Source organism: Mustela nivalis (assembly GCF_964662115.1).
Source record: "Mustela nivalis genome assembly, chromosome: 11".
In the NCBI taxonomy this organism is placed as follows: domain Eukaryota; kingdom Metazoa; phylum Chordata; class Mammalia; order Carnivora; family Mustelidae; genus Mustela; species Mustela nivalis.
In genome coordinates this window covers 82,528,111-82,547,912 of record NC_139030.1, presented here as the reverse complement: position 1 = coordinate 82,547,912, position 19,802 = coordinate 82,528,111, and the positions used below count along the sequence as shown (strand labels likewise).

Sequence of the window (19,802 nt, the reverse complement as noted above, 5' to 3'; positions counted from 1 at the left end):
CTATTACGCAGCAAGGCTACACTCTGGGTCTGGTCTGGCTACTCCGAAGCTCAGGTTCTGAACCCCTGTTAACAATTCGAGTTCAACCTCAAGAAGGAAGAGACTCTTCCCATGATGAATCAACTAAACCCCCTTCTCACCTCCAGATGGTCAACATCTATGGCTATGACACTATTAAATTTTGTAAATACATGTAAGTTGCCTCCTCAAAAGAGCCTTCAGAAAGGAGGTAAGAAGGTAAAATTCAGTTTACAAAAGTTTTAACTATAAAATAGCAGGCAAGGCAGAATTTGAGTTTAACCAAGTTGAGTCATGGGCTAAAACCAAAAAATATCAATGCTCTTTGGAGGAATATAACAGACTCCAGAGAGTGGCACCAGTAAATATCTATGTACTTATAAATATTTATACATTTAAAAGTTATATAAAAATCACAAGTAAACTGTTAATAAAAAGAACTACTACAATAAAATCTACAAAAACCAGAAATTCCAGATTAAGATTTATTTGACTCCATTAGCCAAGTCTAGAATTCAATTCTTAGAGAAATGTTGAAGGATAAGAGAAAAAAAAAATCTCATGTTTAAGAAATAACTCACCATTGATAATCGGAGGCATTGAAAGGATGACACCATTGCTATCATAGATGACTGGGTACAGGGGTTTATTTTCAATGATATGTAAATAATGTTTAAGGTGGTTGTCAGTCTGAAAAAAAAAATTGATTTTCTATTTCTAAAGCTAATTACTTTATATACCTATCTAGTACAAAAAAAGGGGAAAAGCTAGAAAAACAATAAAACAGCCCCATATTACAGAAAGTCCTAGATCTGTAAGATTTCCTAAATATCTTAATATCCTTATATACCTCATCTCCTACTGGGGAGAGATGAGAACACAGCTAAGTCGTTTTCCAAGAATAAAAATAAATTTGCACTGGTAAGTCTGACTCGTCTCAAGGAAAACTCAAACCATCACAAAACTGTTTACAGAAACAGGAAGAACACACTGGCAAATCAGGCCAAGGATAAAAACTTTTTTTTGCAGAATGATACACACTACTTTTATTATTTAAGCACCATTAAGTGACTATGCAATCATTTTAACTGCTGTAATCTAAAATGTTAAATAGTAGAAGACAGATACTTCTAATACCAGTTCCCACCAAAAAAAACTTCTTAAATCTTATTCTTTATACTGTGCATGTGTTATAATTATACCCACATATGAATATTATAATGTGACATATTCTACTTAAGTGGTTCTCAATTCCAGCTGTACATTAAAATCATCCAAGGGGTTTAAGAAGTAATGAAACTTTGTCCAGGCCCCACTCTACATCAAATGGATCAGTAGCTCTTGACTGGAGCACAGACATGGTTTTTAAAAAGTACTCATTTACATCTCCCGAATTCCAAGACCTGACTTTGAAGAAATTTTCTTGATTTATGGAGAGCTATTTGCATAATATGAAAAAAAAATCTACCTTGTATATGTTCATCAGTTCACAGGCTGTATACTCCTTGGTCTTATTCAGAGGCTTGAATTTGATATCTGAAGGTCGCTTTGCAGTGTATGTAAAAGGGCCTGACAAAGTGTCCAAATCATGGGTACCAATAGCAACCAAGGCTCTTTTCCTAAATGTTGAGGGAGAGAGAAAAAAAGAGACCAAAAAAAAAAAAAGATTTTTTTGACACTTTCCTAAAATAGCCTGCTACTATAAAGCAACTTTAGAAGAGTATAAGGAACACATTCTCACAGAATTTAAAGTAATGAGAAATTCTAAAAGCTGTCCAAAACACATTTTTTCAGTAGCTACATTAAGTTCCTTGCCACTATGCCTTCCCAAGTACTGTGTTAACTAGGACATTTTCCAAGTGAACATTCCCTTTTTTTAACCCATTTCCTCTCAGGGTCCTCAAGTAAACAAATGTTTTATTAGAATAAACTACCAAATTGCTCTGTTTTTTTGGTTTTTGTGTATTTTCCTAAATTTTCTGTCACAAAGCTGTATTACTTTAATCATAGAAAAAAATAACTGAATTACAGTTAAAATTTAATGTGTAAGGGAAGTTCAAAAGCTATTAATTTCATTTGTTCTACGGTTTATGTGCAAAAGAATTTAAGGTAATTTTGGGAGCTTATAGCAAGTTAAGATTAGGAGAGAAAGAAAAGAGTAGGGATATAAAACAGAGCCAGGAACAGTGTTAATACCAAGAATCTAAAGGCCTACAGTCTTAGCATACGGGATCATAAATTTTGCCCTAAGCTTTCTAAAAGAGAATTCAAAAAGAAACTTGGCCAGAATTTATGGCATTCTTAAGATTTCTTAGAATTAGTTTTAGATGTATATACAAATATATTTGAGTATTTATGCTTAAATGCATATGTTTATATACAGATAAAATACATCAGTAATCAAGGATTTTATTGAAGTCCATATTACATGAATTATGAAATAGTTTTCAAAATTTGTAAGAAATAATTTTTAGTTATCCTTCAAGACTGGTAACAAGAACTTTAATAAATATGATTAACTCAAAAAAACTGTTAACGAGCATGAAAGAAGTGTTACTCAATGATTTACACACTTACAGAAGGTAACTCCAGAAATATACAGTTAAGTGTAGCTAAATTAACAACTGATGAAACCACAAGTAAGAAGGTCCATGTTTTGTTTTTTAAAAGATAGTTATGGTCCCTAAATAACTGAATAACTAAATAACCAAAATAGTTATTTTAGTTATAATAAACTAACTAAATAACTAAAGATAGTTATTAATCCTAAGAGTTAATATTAATAAAGATAGTTATTAATCCTAAAAGAGTACTCCCACAAAAGAACACTAAATTCCAATTTCAAACCAATTACAAAAACAAATTCTAGATGAATCAAAGAGCTATGCATTTTGAAAAAACAAGACACAAATGTACATATACACCCAGAAGAAACCACAAAAACTATTTAAAGAAAATACAGGACAACAATGTGTAAAACTGGAGGATACCCCTTGACACAAAATAAAAAAGTCATAGGAAGAGTGATAAATGAGACTATCTAACTGGAAACTTTACATAGCCAAAGACCCCAAAAGTCAAGTCAGACTGAGAAGAGACTTGTAATTTACATACAGAAAAAGACTGATATCCCAGACATATGAAAATACGCAAACTAAAAACAAGTCAGAAATCAAAATTGTAGCTATTGTATTGGCAAAAATTTTAAAGGCTTGCTGTGAAAAAGCAGGACAAAGCTGAAAGAACTGAACACACTCTGCTGTTGTCAACTTCAGAGACCTTGCCTAGCCAATTGTTTCAAGTTTGAGTCTAGCTAAGTATCCAATAGTCTCTGCCTGTAAGACAAAAACCAGTCCTTAGAAAATCAAGAGCCTTATCCATTACATAACATTCTATGTGCAATCAAAAATGCGATGGACATGAGGGGCCCCTCGCTGGCTCAGTCAGGAGAGTATAGAACTTTTGGTCTTAGAGTCATAAGGTCAAGCCCCACAATGGATGTAGAGATTGCTTAAATAGCTTTTTTTTTTTTTTTTTTTTTAAAGCAGCGGACATGAGAACAGGGAAATAGGATTTCTTTTCCAAACAAAACCAGTCCATACAATCCAATGCTAAAATGACCCAGATTTTTAAATCACCACACAAATTTTAAAGTTCTTACCACAAAAAATATCCAAAAATTATGGGGAAAATACGCACATAATGAACAGATGAGGAAGTAACAGCACAAAAAGAAACTTGCAAAAAGAAACCAAATGGATTCTAAGATGCAAACTAAAATAACTGAAGTAAAAAATTCATTGGCTACTTCTAGCCGAGATGGAGTAAGAGACTAGATTTACGCTCTTGCCCAAAACCACCACAAAGGGCAAAATACAGCAAACAGTTTCATGGGTGGTGCTGGATATCAGGCAATAAAGGGTAGCAATCTCTGACAGGAAGGAAATAAATGAAGTGAGCCCCACAACTGCCTCAGCTTACTGCTTGGAGGGGTTTCCACATTGCATGTTAGGAAAGAGGGACAAGAGTGAAGATCAGCAGACTCCCTGAGTTGAGAAACCTAACTGAGAGTCTAAGGAGACCCAAGACAGCAGGGGTTCACTGGAAATGATACTGAAGTGGACAGAGCTATGAGAATTCTGGAGATCTGCAGAGGTTCCCCTACCCCACTCCAAGTGTTTGGCTGAGTCCTGATCAGTGCATGCATGTGAAGAAATAGACTCATCGGAGGAACAGTGTTCTTATAGACTGAAAACCTCACTACTTCTTGTGGGAATGGATCAAGTAGGCAGAAGGGTCTTGCCTCAATATTAGCAATTAGCCCTACACAGAACAGTGCTTAAATCAATGGAGAGGGGAAAAGAGCCAATAAAGCCAAAACCTGGTTCTTTGAAAAGATCAGTTTATTGATAAACCTCTAGCCACCCTCCCCTGATCAAAGGAAAAAAAAGACAAGTGAAAAAGGTGGTATCACTACAGATACTCGTTATTAAAAGGATAATAAGAGAACATTGTGAACAACTTTATGCCAATACATTTGCTAACGAAAACAAAAGGCATATATTCCTTGAAAAACACAAGTTTCCAAAGCACATGCAAGAGGTTATTTAGGATTTACTGACAGATAAGGACTCTGGCAAACCAGGGATTTATTTCTCCCCTTTCAAAAAGCTCATGACTTCCAGAAATACCAAATAACAGAGCTTAAAGCCAAGTAAGATGAGGAAACACCTTCCAATTCAGATAAAAATAGATTCTTCAAATAAACTATGTTCAAAATAGATAATCGGCCTCAACCACTTACTAGCTTGTCAGAAACCTATTTTGTTCTTCATCTGAGATTATATTTAAATTCTTATTGTTTTGCTTAGTAATTCATAAGCTAACAAATAGACTATATAAAAGAACAGGAATAAATATTATTTAGAATCTGAAAAAGCGGGGCGCCTGGGTGGCTCGGTGGGTTAAACCTCTGCCTTCAGCTCAGGTCATGATCTCAGGGTCCTGGGATCGAGTCCCGCATCGGGCTCTGTGCTCAGCAGAGAGCCTGCTTCCTCCTCTCTCTCTCTCTGCTTGCCTCTCTGTCTACTTGTGATCTCTGTCAAATAAATAAATAAAATCTTTAAAAAAAAATAAAATAAAATAAAAAATAAATAAATAAATTTAAAAAAAAAAAAAAAAGAATCTGAAAAAGCTTCTTTTACCACATAAGCAAAGATGTTTCTGGAAATAGAGACCTACTGGTGTTTTATTTTTAAAACATTCCACCCCAGAAGAAAAAAATCCAAGGTCCCCTCCATCCCTGTCCCTAGCCCATTACTTACATAGAGGACTTTTCAATCTCATTTACCAAACTGCAATTACAATTAATAAAAATTTTCTATTTTTATTCAAGATATCTATAACCATTAATCATAACTTTCGATCAGCCTGAGATAGGCTGATGTACTTCAGGACCAATACACACACACAAAAAAAAACTTGACATGTTAGTTAAAGCTTAATGTTTATCAATACATCTATAATTTCCATCAGGATTTCTTTCTTTTTTTTTTTTTTTTTTTTAAAGATTTTATTTATTTATTTGACAGAGAGAAATCACAAGTAGATGGAGAGGCAGGCAGAGAGAGAGAGAGGGAAGCAGGCTCCCTGCCGAGCAGAGAGCCTGATGCGGGACTCGATCCCAGGACCCTGAGATCATGACCTGAGCCGAAGGCAGCGGCTTAACCCACTGAGCCACCCAGGCGCCCCTCCATCAGGATTTCTTAAATAATGAAGTTAGTTCAAAGACTCCCATTGTTACCTTCCTTGACCTTTAGGAGTTCAGGAATTATGTTTGAAGATCACTGCATTAAAAGGAGCCGATGAGAAATGATGGATAGTAAGGTCAAATAGGAGTAAGAAAATACAGTTTCATCTGTAAATTTATAATTATACTCAAAAAGTGACATCAAACGAAAAATTTTTCCATTTTTAAAAATAACAGGTCATACTTCAACTACCATCATTTAACATTTAGTAGTATAATTCACTACTAATAATTTGAACCAAACAACAAAAACGCAAACATAAAAATCAAGAAAATCTCTAGGACAAGAGACTTCTTGTCTATGTGGTATTCCAAATAGAGCTCTTATTTATCCATGCATGCACTGTTTAGTAACAGTAACAGATAACTATCTGGTAAAATGTAAACTTTCTTAAATTAGTTACGCAAATTTAAACTGTTATTCTCACATATTAACTTAGAAATGCTCTGAAAAATCTGTAGAGAAAGAAAGGAAAGAGAGAGAAATAGAAAGGTAAAAAAAAAAGAGAGAGAGGGGAAAGGACAGAGGAAGGCAAGGAGGAAAGAAAATACAACTACAAACCTGCAAATGTTCTGATGTAATTTCTCCTGGAGTTCAATGAAGCTGTCATATCGATCTTTAGTGAACTTTATATTTCGGAGAACTGCTGCCACAGCATAAGGACGTATTTTAGCTGTCTGAAGTTCAATGTATGATTAGAGATTGTCCATACTATCACAAATTCACAAACAAGCATATATATTTCATTCAAAGATATAGTGGTAACAAGAGACAAAGTTAACTTTCTTGTGGAATGTACATTTCAGTAAAAATTTCTGAATATTTACTAAACAGAAAAAATTAACCTGTTAAGGTTAACCTGCTCATAGTTGATATTTTCACCAAAACAATGTCCCCTCAAAATTTCTTTAAACTTTATTAATATACCAGAACTTAATTCTATCTCAAAGTGTTTTAAACAAACACTTGGGTGTTATTTTCCAAAATTATTCAGAAAAACGAATGCTTTGCTTTCACCAATAAATGAAAAGGAACAAACTGATAGTTTTTAAGAGCTAGAAGATAAATATATGTCCATTTTTGATAAATGTCAAAGAAAATTGTATTTGGCAGAAGGATCAGCTTCGTACCTTTTCCCTCCCCACTTCATAAATATATACTCAAAAGAAACTTTCTAAAAAGGAAAATAAGAATTTATCCTTATTACCTCTTCTGTGATGATCAATTTCTGAATTTCTCCATTAGGCATTACCCGTTTATACACTGGAGGCTTTATCCTAAAAGGATTAAAATTAATTAATTTAATTAAAATTAATTAAAAATTAAACTTGATTTTTAACCAAAACATTTGGTAAACTGCATTCTGCATAAAAGTACAGAAAATGAATAGAGCTAAGACAATAGGCCGAAGTTACAGCAAATCAGATTTAGGCTGAATATTAAAATGCAAACTTTCTAACATTTAAGGTGGTCCAAAAATGGTATAGGATGCCTCATGGTAAGAAATGTCTGGTCACTTGAGGATCAGGAGAGGCTAGAAAACCACTAAGAAATCATATAGGGGGCATTTGTATCAGCTGAGGGACTAGAATTGTTAACTTTTTTTTTTTTTTAGATTCGATAACCTTTAAAGTTTTATTCCAACCATGAGATTCTGAACTTCTAAGGAAAAATAAGGTTTATTAAAAATACAGATTCCCTGGTCCCTTCTGGACCTACTGAATCAGGATATTCAAAGGAAAAGCCAAGGAAACAGTACCTTTTGAGGCATAGTCCAGGTAATTCTTACCAGGAGAGACTGGGAATTACTGTTTTCATTCAGTGCTTCTCAAAAACCTTAAGTGCTCACAGTCAAGTGGGGAATTTGTTAAACCACAGACTCATTAAATAGGTCTTGAGTAGAGGCTGAGATTCCGCATTTCTAACAAGCTCTTGCATGATAAAGAGGACACTGATCCAGGGACCACACTTCAAGTATCAAAATGGCTAAATTGCTGATCCACGGACCACACTTCAAGTAGCAAAATGGCTAAATTACTTTCCTAATCCTGTCTGATCATCAAAACGACACTAGGAGTAGAAAACTCTAATGAAGCAGGTCTGGAGAATGCCTCTAAGGGATCATCCCTGGCCCTAAAATGTGAGGGTCTGATTGTCACACAGAACCAACCGAACCACCTTCCAAATTTTAACCACCTAAGCCAAATGCCTAACTATCACCCTTTCACCAATACCCATCAGTCACCTGAAACCTCACAGGTTCAGAGTCTAGCCCATCGGCCACTGGCTCTCCTTCTGCAGCTGACCAGACAATGTGTCATTGAAAGCAAAACTAATTATTTTTGATAGGAGTTTCACATCTTCCACTTCATATACTCATTACTTTCTATACTCATTACATGAATAGTTGGAAAGGGACTTAAAAATACTCATTATAAATTAGGAGACTGAGGGGTGCCTGGGTACCTAAGTTGGTTAAGTGTCTGACTCTTGGTTTTGGCTCAGATTATGATCTTAGAGTTGTGAGACTGAGCCCCATGCTGGACTCCACGCTGGGTCATGGAGTCTCAAGATTCTCTCCCTCTCTCTAGCCCCACTCCCCCGGCAAGAGCAGGCAAATGCTCCCTCTCAAAAACAAAAACCAAAAAATTAGAAGATTGAAATAGAGGTCAGTTAACCTGAGCAAGATCTGAGAGCCATCATAAGACTTTCAGCTTTCCAGTCAGGAAGCTCCACTCCTGAGCTTCTTTAAAGCTCTTGAGCAAACGCATACTAAGTTTTGCCACCTCTACTTTCTTCCCAAAACTTAGCAAATCCAACTACTCATCTATTGCTATTGGCTTACTGAGGAAATTCACATGAACCCACTAAAAACTTTGTAAGAAGCCATAAAATCATTAACTACTCCAGTTTTAAATAGCTCCCCAGATGGAAGGCTAGGACTCAATATGCAAATTTTTAAATGGCTACAATCCACATTAACCTTCTGGTCCAACTGTCGCTTCTATTCAAACCTAAAGTTGTGTACCTGCCCAATAAGTTCTTTTCTAAAGACTTAAAACAGCATTGCTGATAATAACAGGCAGAAGAATCCAACTAAGCAAACTATTTAACAAACATAGTCTCTCTTTTTTTCATTTTTATTTTTATTTTTTTTTTTAAAGATTTTATTTATTTATTTGACAGACAGAAATCACGAGTAGGCAGAGAGGCAGGCAGAGAGAGGGGGGGAGGCAGAGAGAGAGGGGGAGGCAGAGAGAGAGGGGGAGGCAGGCTTCCCGCTGAGCAGAGAGCCCGATGCAGGGCTCGATCCCAGGACCCTGAGAACATGACCTGAGCCGAAGGCAGCGGCTTAACCCACTGAGCCACCCAGGCGCCCCTTTTTTTCATTTTTAATAAACATATTCTCTTACCTTTCTTTGAAGACTTGAAGTCCTCGAACCAATCCTTCCAAACACAGGAGATCATATCTATTGGCAGGTACGTCAATTTTGTAAAGAACAACATCAGAGGCCCCCTCTGCCTTTTCATTACCTTGTTCCTTACTTATGATTTCCTTCTCGGAAGTCTAAAACAAGCCCAAAAAAATAAGGTGAAACAAACCTAAATTCTTTTTTTTTTTTTTTAAGATTTTATTTAGTTATTTGACAGACAGAGATCACAAGTAGGCAGAAAGGCAGGGAGAGAGAAAGAGAGAGGTAGCAGGCTCCCTGTTGCGCAGAGAGCCTGATGCAGAGCTTGATCCCAGGGCCCTGAGATCATGACCTGAGCCGAAGACTTAACCCACTGAACCACCCAGGTGTCCCAACAAATCCAAATTCTTTGGAAAAAGTCATTGTTAGTGCTACAAAGGGGCACCTGGGTGGCTCAGTCAGTTGAGCATCTGGCTCTGGGTTTCAGCAAAGGTAAGGATCTCACTGGTCAGGTCCTAAGATCAAGCCCTGGAGCAAGCTCCCTGTTCAGCAGGGAGTCTGCTTGAAGGCTCTCTCCCTCTGTCTGTCCCTCCCCCAACTTGAGTGCACACACATCCTGGCTCTCTCTCTCCCAAAGTAGATCTTTAATTTAAAAAAAAAAAAAAAAAGTGACATTATACATGTTTTTCCTGCAATAAAACGTGTTTATTATACTTGCAACAAAAATATTGTTATTATCACAGCAACAGAAAATACGCAAATTTTTGCTGACTTCAGACATCTAGTATCCTCAGATATTTCATAACAGCATAACTCCTCTACAGCAAAGTTCAGCAAACTATGGTCCACTGGCCACCTCTTTTTCTAAGTTTTAATGGAACATCACCAGGCCCATTTGTTTACATGTTATCTATTGTGACTTACAAACCATAACAGCTGAGTTGAGATAGACTACACCATCTACAAGATTTACAATCTGGCCCCCTATAAAAAAGTTTATCCAAACCAGATTTAAAAGAAAATACCACCAACAAGTACGCAGAGCAGCAACAACAAAAAGTGTCAAAGAGGCAAAGTAAATAAAGATAATTCACCAAATAAATGGGACTTCTTACAATGACTCTAAAAGCTAAATTCAGTAGGCTCCCAAGCCTCGAAGCAACATGAGAATAATATTAAAAACAAAACAAAAAACAAACATCTGAAGAGATCAAAACTGTGGTGTAAATTAGCAGAGATTACAGGCACAATGGGAAACAACCTAACAGTAAAGGTATAGAACAGTAAGAATAAAGGCAACCAAAAAGATAGAAGAAACAATAGTATAATTTTAATGCAGTAGTCAAAAGCTTAGAATACCTCAGTCATCATATTCTAGCAGAGAATAACAGATTTTCTTAAAAATAACCATTTGGGGGCGCCTGGGTGGCTCAGTGGGTTAAGCGGCTGCCTTCGGCTCAGGTCATGATTTCAGGGTCCTGGGATCGAGTCCCACATCGGGCTCTCTGCTCAGCAGGGAGCCTGCTTCCCGCTCTCTCTCTCTCTCTGCCAGTCTCTCTACCTGTGATCTCTCTCTGTCAAATAAATAAATAAAATCTTAAAAAAATAAAAAAATAAAAATAACCATTTGGCAAGAATCACTATGATACACGCCTGAGAGAAGATAGGTCTCTTATTCTTCAACTTAAAAAGGCAGCAATTCTACGGACCCCTTTGACTGAACTTTATTTAAATTCTAATTCTTCCTTCTTTTCCTGCCTCCTTTCATGTCATACTCTCACTCCCTCATCATGCGGGATGAGGCATTTTAGGAGAGACCCATATGCCAAAGGGGAGAAAATGTGGTAAGCAGAGAAATTAAGACACCTGAATTAAAAAAGAAAAAAGGCCTACTCCTTTTTGCAAAAAAGATACACCAGCTTAAATCTTTCACCTCAGTATCTCAATTCATCATAAGACTATCTTAAGACTGGGTCTGTAAGGGCTGATAAAATCCTTATAGAAATAAAAGGTCACAGAACTTTCAAAGCTAAAAGGGATCTTCAGGGATCATAATCCACAGCCCCCATTTCACAGATGAAAAGGAGGCCGAGAAGCAATGTGGCTATCCATGGTTACATAGCTAGTGAATACGGGACCCTGAACTCAGATTTTCTGATATCCAGTCTAAGGCTCTTAGATATCATACAGCCTCAAACGTAACTGAAGTCTAACTATTAACAGCAACTTGAAGAAATCATAACCAATTTCAAGCATAAAGATGTTCATTAACAACAACAAAAAAAAACTTCCTATAACACCAGTAAAAAAGCAGCAGAAAAAACAAGGCGAGTCAATGCACATTTTTGTCAGCCTAAACCTCCTGTTAGAACACTGAATAGATCAAGAAAACAAAAGGCTTAAGTAAAAAAATTAATTACAACAGAAATACAAAATTATTATTTTATTTATAAATATAATGTCTTATGTGATCATTAGTAACATTTTGCAAATAAACTTTTTAAAAGTATTTTAATTATTCAATTAAAAGACTAGGAAAATGCTTCATAATGATAAGCAATTCTTCAAAATCTAAAAAATCATCTCAGCCTTTAAGATCAAATGCAAAATTAAGATCAAATGCAAAAACTAAAAGATCACTTTACAAGGTCAATGTATACAAAAATGATTAGGAATGAATTAACACTGGTGAAACAGAAACAGAGGAAACAGGAAAGGCAGTAGAGCACAGAAGAAGTGAAAGAGGAGGAGCCACAGGCCCCCGGAACTCCGGCTAAAGCAACATTTCCATTGCTCCCCAGGCCCCTTTCCATAATTGATTTGTAAAAAGACACCTCGCTGCCAGGGAGCACACACTCATTCTGGGTTACTCAAGATGGTCTATCCATCTCCATAGCATTAGCCTGATAACTTAGGTGACTGCATATAACTTAACACATGAACCTCTTGAGATTTTAAAGAAAGCAACAGATACCCTTAGAACTGGAGCTTAACCCCTTAACACCAAGAGCACAGAAATCACAAGAGCCCACAAATGTTCCATCTTAGTCTAGCCATACAGTAACAAAATACAGTAAACCTCTGAAAAATGTGCTTCTATGTGAAACATTTAAAAAATATTCAATACATACAATTTCATCAAGTTCCAGACCAAATTCAAAACATAATTCATCAAATTCTTCGTCAGCTGTAAAAAAAAAAAAAAAAAATTGCTAATTTTAATCTGCTCAGTTTAAATGATAATATGTAAACTGCATTTTCTTAATAACTGTCCAAGACCAAGCTAGTATCAGGCATCAGATAGTACCATTTTAAAACCAACAAAAGGGACCAACACAAAACAAAAACCCTTAAAAGAAACAACTATTTGAGGGCTGATTCCCTTAATTTCAACTACAGAATTAGGTTACATGCAGTGGGAAACTCACATTTACTCAGAAAAACCTATTAAGTAGCTATCAAACGTAAAGTAGGCTCTAAAACACAGATCCAGCACAATGGGATAATGTCATGTAAGTCTTAGCATTTAAAATTCTGAGGCCTGATAATAGGCTTTGGAGGCAAGCCAATCAAAATTTGAACTCCTGACTATTCCATATATTAGTTCTGAGAGCTTGGCACCTTATATTAACTTCCTGATACCTAGGCTTCATCCATAAAGTAGCATTTTACAGCCATTTTTTAGCATGGAACTCTGGGAAAGATTTCAATGACATTATGCAGGTAATGGACTTGCACAGCACTCCAAAACACAGTAGGTCTCCGATAATTATCGTTCTCGTCCTTGAAGTTATATTCTACTTTGCTACCTCATGCAGCATTTAGGGGAATTCCGTCATAATCAAAACTTGAACACAAAGGGGGCGCCTGGGTGGCTCGGTGAGTTAAAGCCCCTGCCTTCACCTCAGGTCATGATCCCAGGGTCCTGGGATCAAGCCCTGCATCGGGCTCTCTCCTCAGTAGGGAGCCTGCTTCCCCCCCTCTCTCTGCCTGCCTCCCTGCTTATTTGTGATCTCTGTCAAATAAATAAATTAAATAAATCTTTAAAAAAATTTGAACACAAACCATCATTACTAGTATATTCTAGTGAAAAGATGGTCTTAAAATTCTGACCCTGGGCACCTGGGTGGCTCAATTGGTTAAGCAACTGCCTTCAGCTCAGGTCATCATCCTGAAGTCCTGGGATCGAGTCCTGCATCGGGCTCCCAGCTCCATGGGGAGCCTGCTTCACCCTCCGACCCTCTCCCCTCAAATGCTATCTCTCACTCTGTCTCTCTCTCTCTCTCTCTCAAATAAATAAATAAGATCTTTAAAAAAAAAAAAATTCTGATCCTGACAATGGACTTCAATGCAACACTTAAAAGTGTTAATCTACTATATGCCAAGAGCCATACTCAGTGCCAAGGCTACAAAAAAAAAAAACCAGTTCCTACTCTAATAAAGAAATCAGAGGTGGAAATACAGTTATGTTAACTGCCAGGTACAGAGGTGGCACAAAGAAAGTAATCAGCTCCACTTGTCCGCTAAGGTTTCACACAAAGGCTCAGTTCACCAGGCAGAGACTGTGGGGAATGGGACAACAGCAAGGACACTTTGGAAAGGTCAACAGGGATGAAGCATAAGGATAAAGTCAGAAAGAGACACAATGCAGCAAGCAGAAAGAACCCACATACCCAGGGATGTGCTCAGGCAGTGGGGGTTATCCTGAAGGATCTACCGCTGAGAAAAGCATGATTAGATCTGCACTTTGAAGAATGGAGACAGAGTGGTGGATGGACTGGAGCAGGGAGGCTTCTGCAACAGTACGGGGGAGGCACTGCCTGAGGGAGCAGCAGTGGGTACAAGGAAGGAAGAACGTGAGGAACGTCAAAAAGGCAGAATCTGTAAGGCTCAGCGACGGGATGGGAGGTGCAAAGGGTGGGAGCAGGAAGAATCTAGCACTCCCAGGTCTCCAGCGTAGGTCTGTCAACTAGGGCAGCAACAACAGATGTCCCCAGTGATCCCTGCTCTTGGTATTCACACCCTTGAGTAAACCGAGGTCTGAGGCAACTGCAGGAGTGATCCTGGAAGCCTACTCCTCAGCCAGCCAACCCTTCAGATGACTGCAGGTCCAGCTGACAGCTTGCCTGCAACATGGTCAGAGACCCAGAGCCAGAACCACCGAGCTGAGCTACTCCTCCACTCCACTCTCCAAAACTGAAATAATCACTTGCTTATACACTCCTGTGTACTGGGGTAATTCGTCATGCAGCAACAGAGAATACAGACTTCAGTTCCTGGAAGTGGAGTGCTGCCCTCACAAAATATGGGGGGGAAACAGGAATGGCTTGAGAATCAGGAGGTGGTCTTTGAGCAAAGTGTAAATCAAAACCTCAAATGCCTTGAAAAAGCTGTTATATTCAAACAGCTATACTTACATAACTACACCTGAAGAGCCTCATCCACACCTGGACCTGATTTAGAGGAGATTCTGGATTGTGAGATGCTGCTGTAATGGGATGACACTTCTGGAATCCTTGGAAAGGGGTGAGTAGATTTTACATGTAAGAGGAACATGAATCACTGGGGGCCAGAGGGCAGACTGGCAGTCTGCCTCCCAAACTACCTGCCTCCTGTTATTCACACCCTTGTGCAGTTCCCTCCACACTGTGAATGTCACTTCTGAAATACTACTGAAAACTGTGCTTCTATCATTCCAAACACTCAATCACCTGCTCTCTTGGGTCCTCTCATTCTGAAACAAACATGCCACCATATTGCAAGCAGTCCTAGGAGAGGTCAAGGTGGGAGGACTGAAGTCTCTTACCAAAAATGTGCAAGAAACAGAGACCTGCCAATAACCACTTGAGTGAACTTGGAATTAGATTTCAACCCCATTTAGGGCCTTGAGAGGACTACAGACCTGACACCTTTATGACACGGTAGTAAGAGATCCAGAGCCAGAACCACCCAACTAAGCCACTCCCCAATCCTGGACCCTCAGAAGCTATATAACAAATGATTGTTTTAAGCTGCTAAATTTAGGGGTAATCGTTATGCAGTAACAGACTGCAATCTGGTCAGTAACCATGTAGTTATTAAAATATTGAATCTTTAGGGATGCCTGGTGGCTCAGTGGATTAAAGCCTCTGCCTTTGGCTCAGGTCATGATCCTGGGTCCTGGGATCAAGCCCTGCATCGGGCTCTCTGCTCAGCAGAGAACCTGCTTCCCACTCTCTCTCTCTGCCTGCCTCTCTGCCTACCTGTGATCTCTGCCTGTCAAATAAATAAATAAAATCTTAAAAAATATATTGAATCTTTCAATGAATCCTAATTATACAGTTTTACTCCTTTTAGCTGTATTTCATGTGCTTAGAAACAAGAACCAACAAAATTGCAATTAATAATCCTAACAAAATGATGCACCTAAGTGCCTATACCTTAGTGGTTTGTAGGACATACACAGGTGGCTCTGACAGTACTGTCAGCAAGTCACGCCAAGGCAGAGCAGGACCAGAACTGAACAGCAATCATCAGTTAACAAGAAAACACCGGAGGTGATAAAAAGGCAGACTGAGAGGGACACCTGGGTGGCTTAGTCAGTTAAGTGTCTGCCTTCGGCTCAGATCATGATCCTAGGGTCCCAAGGTCAGTCCCACATCCAGTTCCTTGCTCAGGAGAGAGCCTGCTTCTCCTTCTGCCTGGCACTTCCTGTGCTCACTCCCAAATAAATAAAATCTTTAAAAAAAAAAAAAAAAAAAGACATTGCCAGATTCTTTGGGGGGATAAAAAAGGTAGAAAGAGAGAAAATTGCCCCAGAGAAGCAAAATGACTAAAACTAAAGCAGCTTGAGAAATATCCCTGGTAAGCAAAGAGACTGAAAGGGAAGGCGGGAAGGGATGGACTGGAAGAAACAATGGAGTTTAGGACAAAAAGAGATACAAAAGAGTACAGAAAATAGAAAATCGGAAAATAGAGAGGAAGACTGATTAAGAGGGGGTAAGAAAGGAGATGGACCCACACTACTTGGAAACTAGATACTTTGTTCAACATGCTTTTCCAACTGTGACCTCAACCCAATTAAGTTCAAAAGTTTCAAGAACATGAAATGTAAACTAATAAGTTATTTCTGACTGTCTTAAGTACATCTCAATAACATCAGTCTTTCTGACTGATGTTTTTAGAGTTAGTAGCTGATGGGTACTTATGGGGGGGGGGATCAAGCTTGTCTGAAAGCTCTCACTTAAAAAAAGGGGAGGCAGCTAGAGAATATATTAAAACATCAGATGACAGTAAATAGGTTATAAATCTCACCATTTTTTTAAATTTTTTTATTTATTTGACAGAGATCACAAGTAGGCATAGAGGCAGGCAGAGAGAGGAGGAAGCAGGCTCCCCACTGAGCAGAGAGCCGGATGTGGGGCTCAATCCCACGACCCTGAGATCATGACCTGAGCCGAAGGCAGAGGCTTTAACCCACTGAGCCACCCAGGCGCCCCAAATCTCACCATTTTAAAAACCTAGAACAGGGGCACCTGGGTGTGTCAGCCAGTTAAACAACTCTGGATTTCAGCTCATGTCATGATCTCAGGGTGGTGGGATACAGTCCTACAATGGGCTCCACACTCAGCAGGGAGTCTGCTCGAATTTCTCTCCCTCTCCCTCTGCCCTCCCTCCCCATGTCTGTGCACACACTCTCTCAAATAAATAAATCTTTAAAAAAATAAAAATTTTAAGAAAGTAAATAGGAACCTAGAGAATGTCTTACTTACCCAGAAATGAATACTTGGGTAGTAACTAATCACAGAGGTCTTGAACAAATATTTGCCCCATACCATCTTTTGCAATTCAGACATATCATACACCAGTAGACATATGAGAATATGGTTTAGAAAAATGGGTTAAGGGGATGCCTGAGAGACAGAGTCGTTAAGCATCTGCCTTCAGCTCAGGTCATGATGCCAGTGTCCTGGAATCTAGTCCCACATCAGGCTCCTTGCTCAGGAGGGAACCTGCTTCTCCCTCTGCTTGTTGCTCCCCCTGCTTATACTCATTCTTTCACAAATAAAATCTTAAAAAAAAGAAAAGAAAGAAAAGAACTTCTTTTAAAAAAAGAGAATGGGTTAATATACACACAAAAAAAGCATATAAAAAGTATTTAAAAATTTAAAAAGTATAGAGAATTAGAGCTGAATTCAGAGTTCAAGAGCATGACCTCTACTTTTAAGGAATAGGGCAGGACCCTAAAAGGAATACTTAAAGAATACATAGTACCTAAATTTACATCTTCAGAAACATATTAAAAGCTAACTATTTTCACGTAACATCTCATTCTAGGAAGGAGTACCTGTTAAACCGACTAGGGGTCTGTTATCATACTGAGCCCTAAAATCCAAAAATAGCTCTCACAAACCAGTTGCCACAGCCTTTATGTAAGCTGATAACTAGGAAAGGCAGATATCATTTCAACTGCTACATCCATATGGTCTCCGATAATTGTACTTAGTATTTCATCTTTTTTCTAAGTGGGGATGTTTTTGGAACTGAAGGAGAGACGAAGTGTGTATGAGATGAAGACAGCCCACCCAGGAGACTCCTCGTCGTCATTCGGGTCTCAGCTCAGATGTTACTACGGCATCTAAGGTTCTTCTTAGCACAGTATTTTTGTTTCCCTGATAGCCTTTAATGTAATCCAGAATCATTTTATTAATGTGCTGGGTAATCATCGTCTGCCTCCCTTATTAGAATGTGAACGTGGACCTCAGGTCATGTGTCATGTGCACCGCTATATTCCCAGAGCGCTTAGAACAGTGCCTGGCACATAACAGGTGCTCAGGAACCATTAATAAAACAGACATAATACCACCCCTTCCTGCTCCAACTTCTCCTTCCACTCCCTCATAAATGGAGTTTCTATAGCGCTCTGGTTGCACTCCACTAGCTGCCCTCAGGCTGCAACCCAGGGCTTCATTCCTACTCGACCCCTTGGCACCAAGCAAGCACGCGGCAGATGCTCCTTGGGAGATGGCTGAATGAACGACACGACGAACTGGACAGGCGCGAATGATGCAAAGACAGCCCTGGCATGTCTGGTTGCGAGAGGTTACTTCAGCGCAGCCATCCCGGTCTACACCCGGAGCACCCGAGGCCAAAACCTGCCGGGCAACATGAACGTTACCACCACGAAGCCCTCTTGAGGGAGCTCCAGGCCGCTGAGGCCAGGCACAAAGCCAGGTAAATGGGGCCGGCACTTACTGTAGTTCCGACCCAGAGCTTGGAAGAGCAGATCTCGCTTCACGCTGACAGTCGGCATGGCTAGTCAGACCCCACTGCGCCTGCGCCGTGAGCCGCCGGCGCTCAGCTGCGGAGGCGCGTAGGACCCGGCACCACGTGCACGGGCTCTCTTAAATATTGCCAGCCTTCTTTCAATAGTTTCTGCCTTGTTTTTCTTCTGAAAGCAAGTACATTGCCACAAAAAAAAAAACCTCTCTAAATCCATCTAGTTGTATGAATGACTTTAAGGCTAAGAAAGAAGGCAAAAATTGGGTAGAAAATGTGCTATGATTCGATAGGCAGTAGAAAGGACAGACCGCGAAGGCCCTCACGCGTCTAACCCCACGGTGGGCGGAATATGACCCACTAGTACGTGAAGCACAAGGGACAGCACGTAGAGGGGCGGGGCCTTGGGGGCGCGTCTTCTCGTGGGATGGGGAGAAGGCACGCGGGCAGGCGGGGTTTGCGGTGTCCTACCAGGGGAAGTGTGCAAATATGAGCTGTGGACGCCGGACCGCAGTTTGGGCTTTATTCTTCGTGCTTACATAGTTTCCCTTGTCCCCTGTAAGTTTTATCCCTGGGTTGTAGCCTTGCAGCAGCCCCCATTTAAGGAAGGTTTCTTTAGCGACTTTAGAAGAAGTTGATACTCAGTGCTGTCTGCTGGCCGAGGCTGGGCTCAGTCCTCCGCCGACATTAGCAAGTTTCCTATTTCTGGCAACCCTGAATGTAATGCGCTGAATGCCTCTCCACCCCGCCCAAGATAATCAGGTCCTAAGCTCTGACCCCTATAAATTTTACCTCATGTGGAAACAGTCTTTGCAGGTGAATTTAAGGATCTGGAGTTGGAGGGATTATCCTGGCTTATCAGATGGATCCTGAATGCAATCACAGGCGTCCTTTGAAGAGGGAGGCAGAAGGACATTGGACAGACAGAAGAGGGGCAGGAAGTATAACCAAGAAGGCACAGGCTCTAATGATGTAGCCACAAGTCAAGGAATGCCAGGGGCCACCCGAAACTGAAGAGGCAATGAGGAATTCTCCCTCTGGTCTCTAAAGCAGACCTGCAGTGTCTACAATACACTTTGATTTTGGCCAAGTGAAACAGATTTTGGACTTCTGACCTCCCCAACTGTGAGAGAATAAACTCGTTTTAACCCACCAAGTTTGTGATTATTTGTTGAAGGAAATACCCCTACGTAGGTGATCATTATTCCCATTTTACTGATGGTGAGACTGAGGCGCAAGCTGAGTCACTCAACTCTCAAGGCAGAGCTGAGGCAGTTTCATGGGCGGAGACCTGCCCTTAACC

The 19,802-nt window shown here is 39.5% G+C and overlaps 1 protein-coding gene across 2 annotated transcripts in view; it reads right to left on the bottom strand.

The window, feature by feature from the left end:
* FARSB (phenylalanyl-tRNA synthetase subunit beta) overlaps window positions 1–18,897 on the bottom strand; it is a 71,077-nt gene extending 52,180 nt beyond the window's left edge. The window contains exons 1-7 of one of the 2 annotated variants that reach the window (XM_082690415.1): window positions 18,476–18,897; window positions 12,373–12,428; window positions 9,242–9,396; window positions 7,036–7,105; window positions 6,390–6,505; window positions 1,487–1,637; window positions 600–708 (exon numbers count right to left, since the gene is read on the bottom strand). In XM_082690415.1, the coding sequence (XP_082546541.1) occupies window positions 600–708; window positions 1,487–1,637; window positions 6,390–6,505; window positions 7,036–7,105; window positions 9,242–9,396; window positions 12,373–12,428; window positions 18,476–18,533 (715 nt within the window). In that variant the 5' untranslated portion in view covers window positions 18,534–18,897. The remainder of the gene's footprint in view (window positions 1–599; window positions 709–1,486; window positions 1,638–6,389; window positions 6,506–7,035; window positions 7,106–9,241; window positions 9,397–12,372; window positions 12,429–18,475) is intronic. The other variant, XM_082690416.1, reaches the window with a different exon arrangement.
* Between the last annotated feature and the right edge of the window lie 905 nt (window positions 18,898–19,802).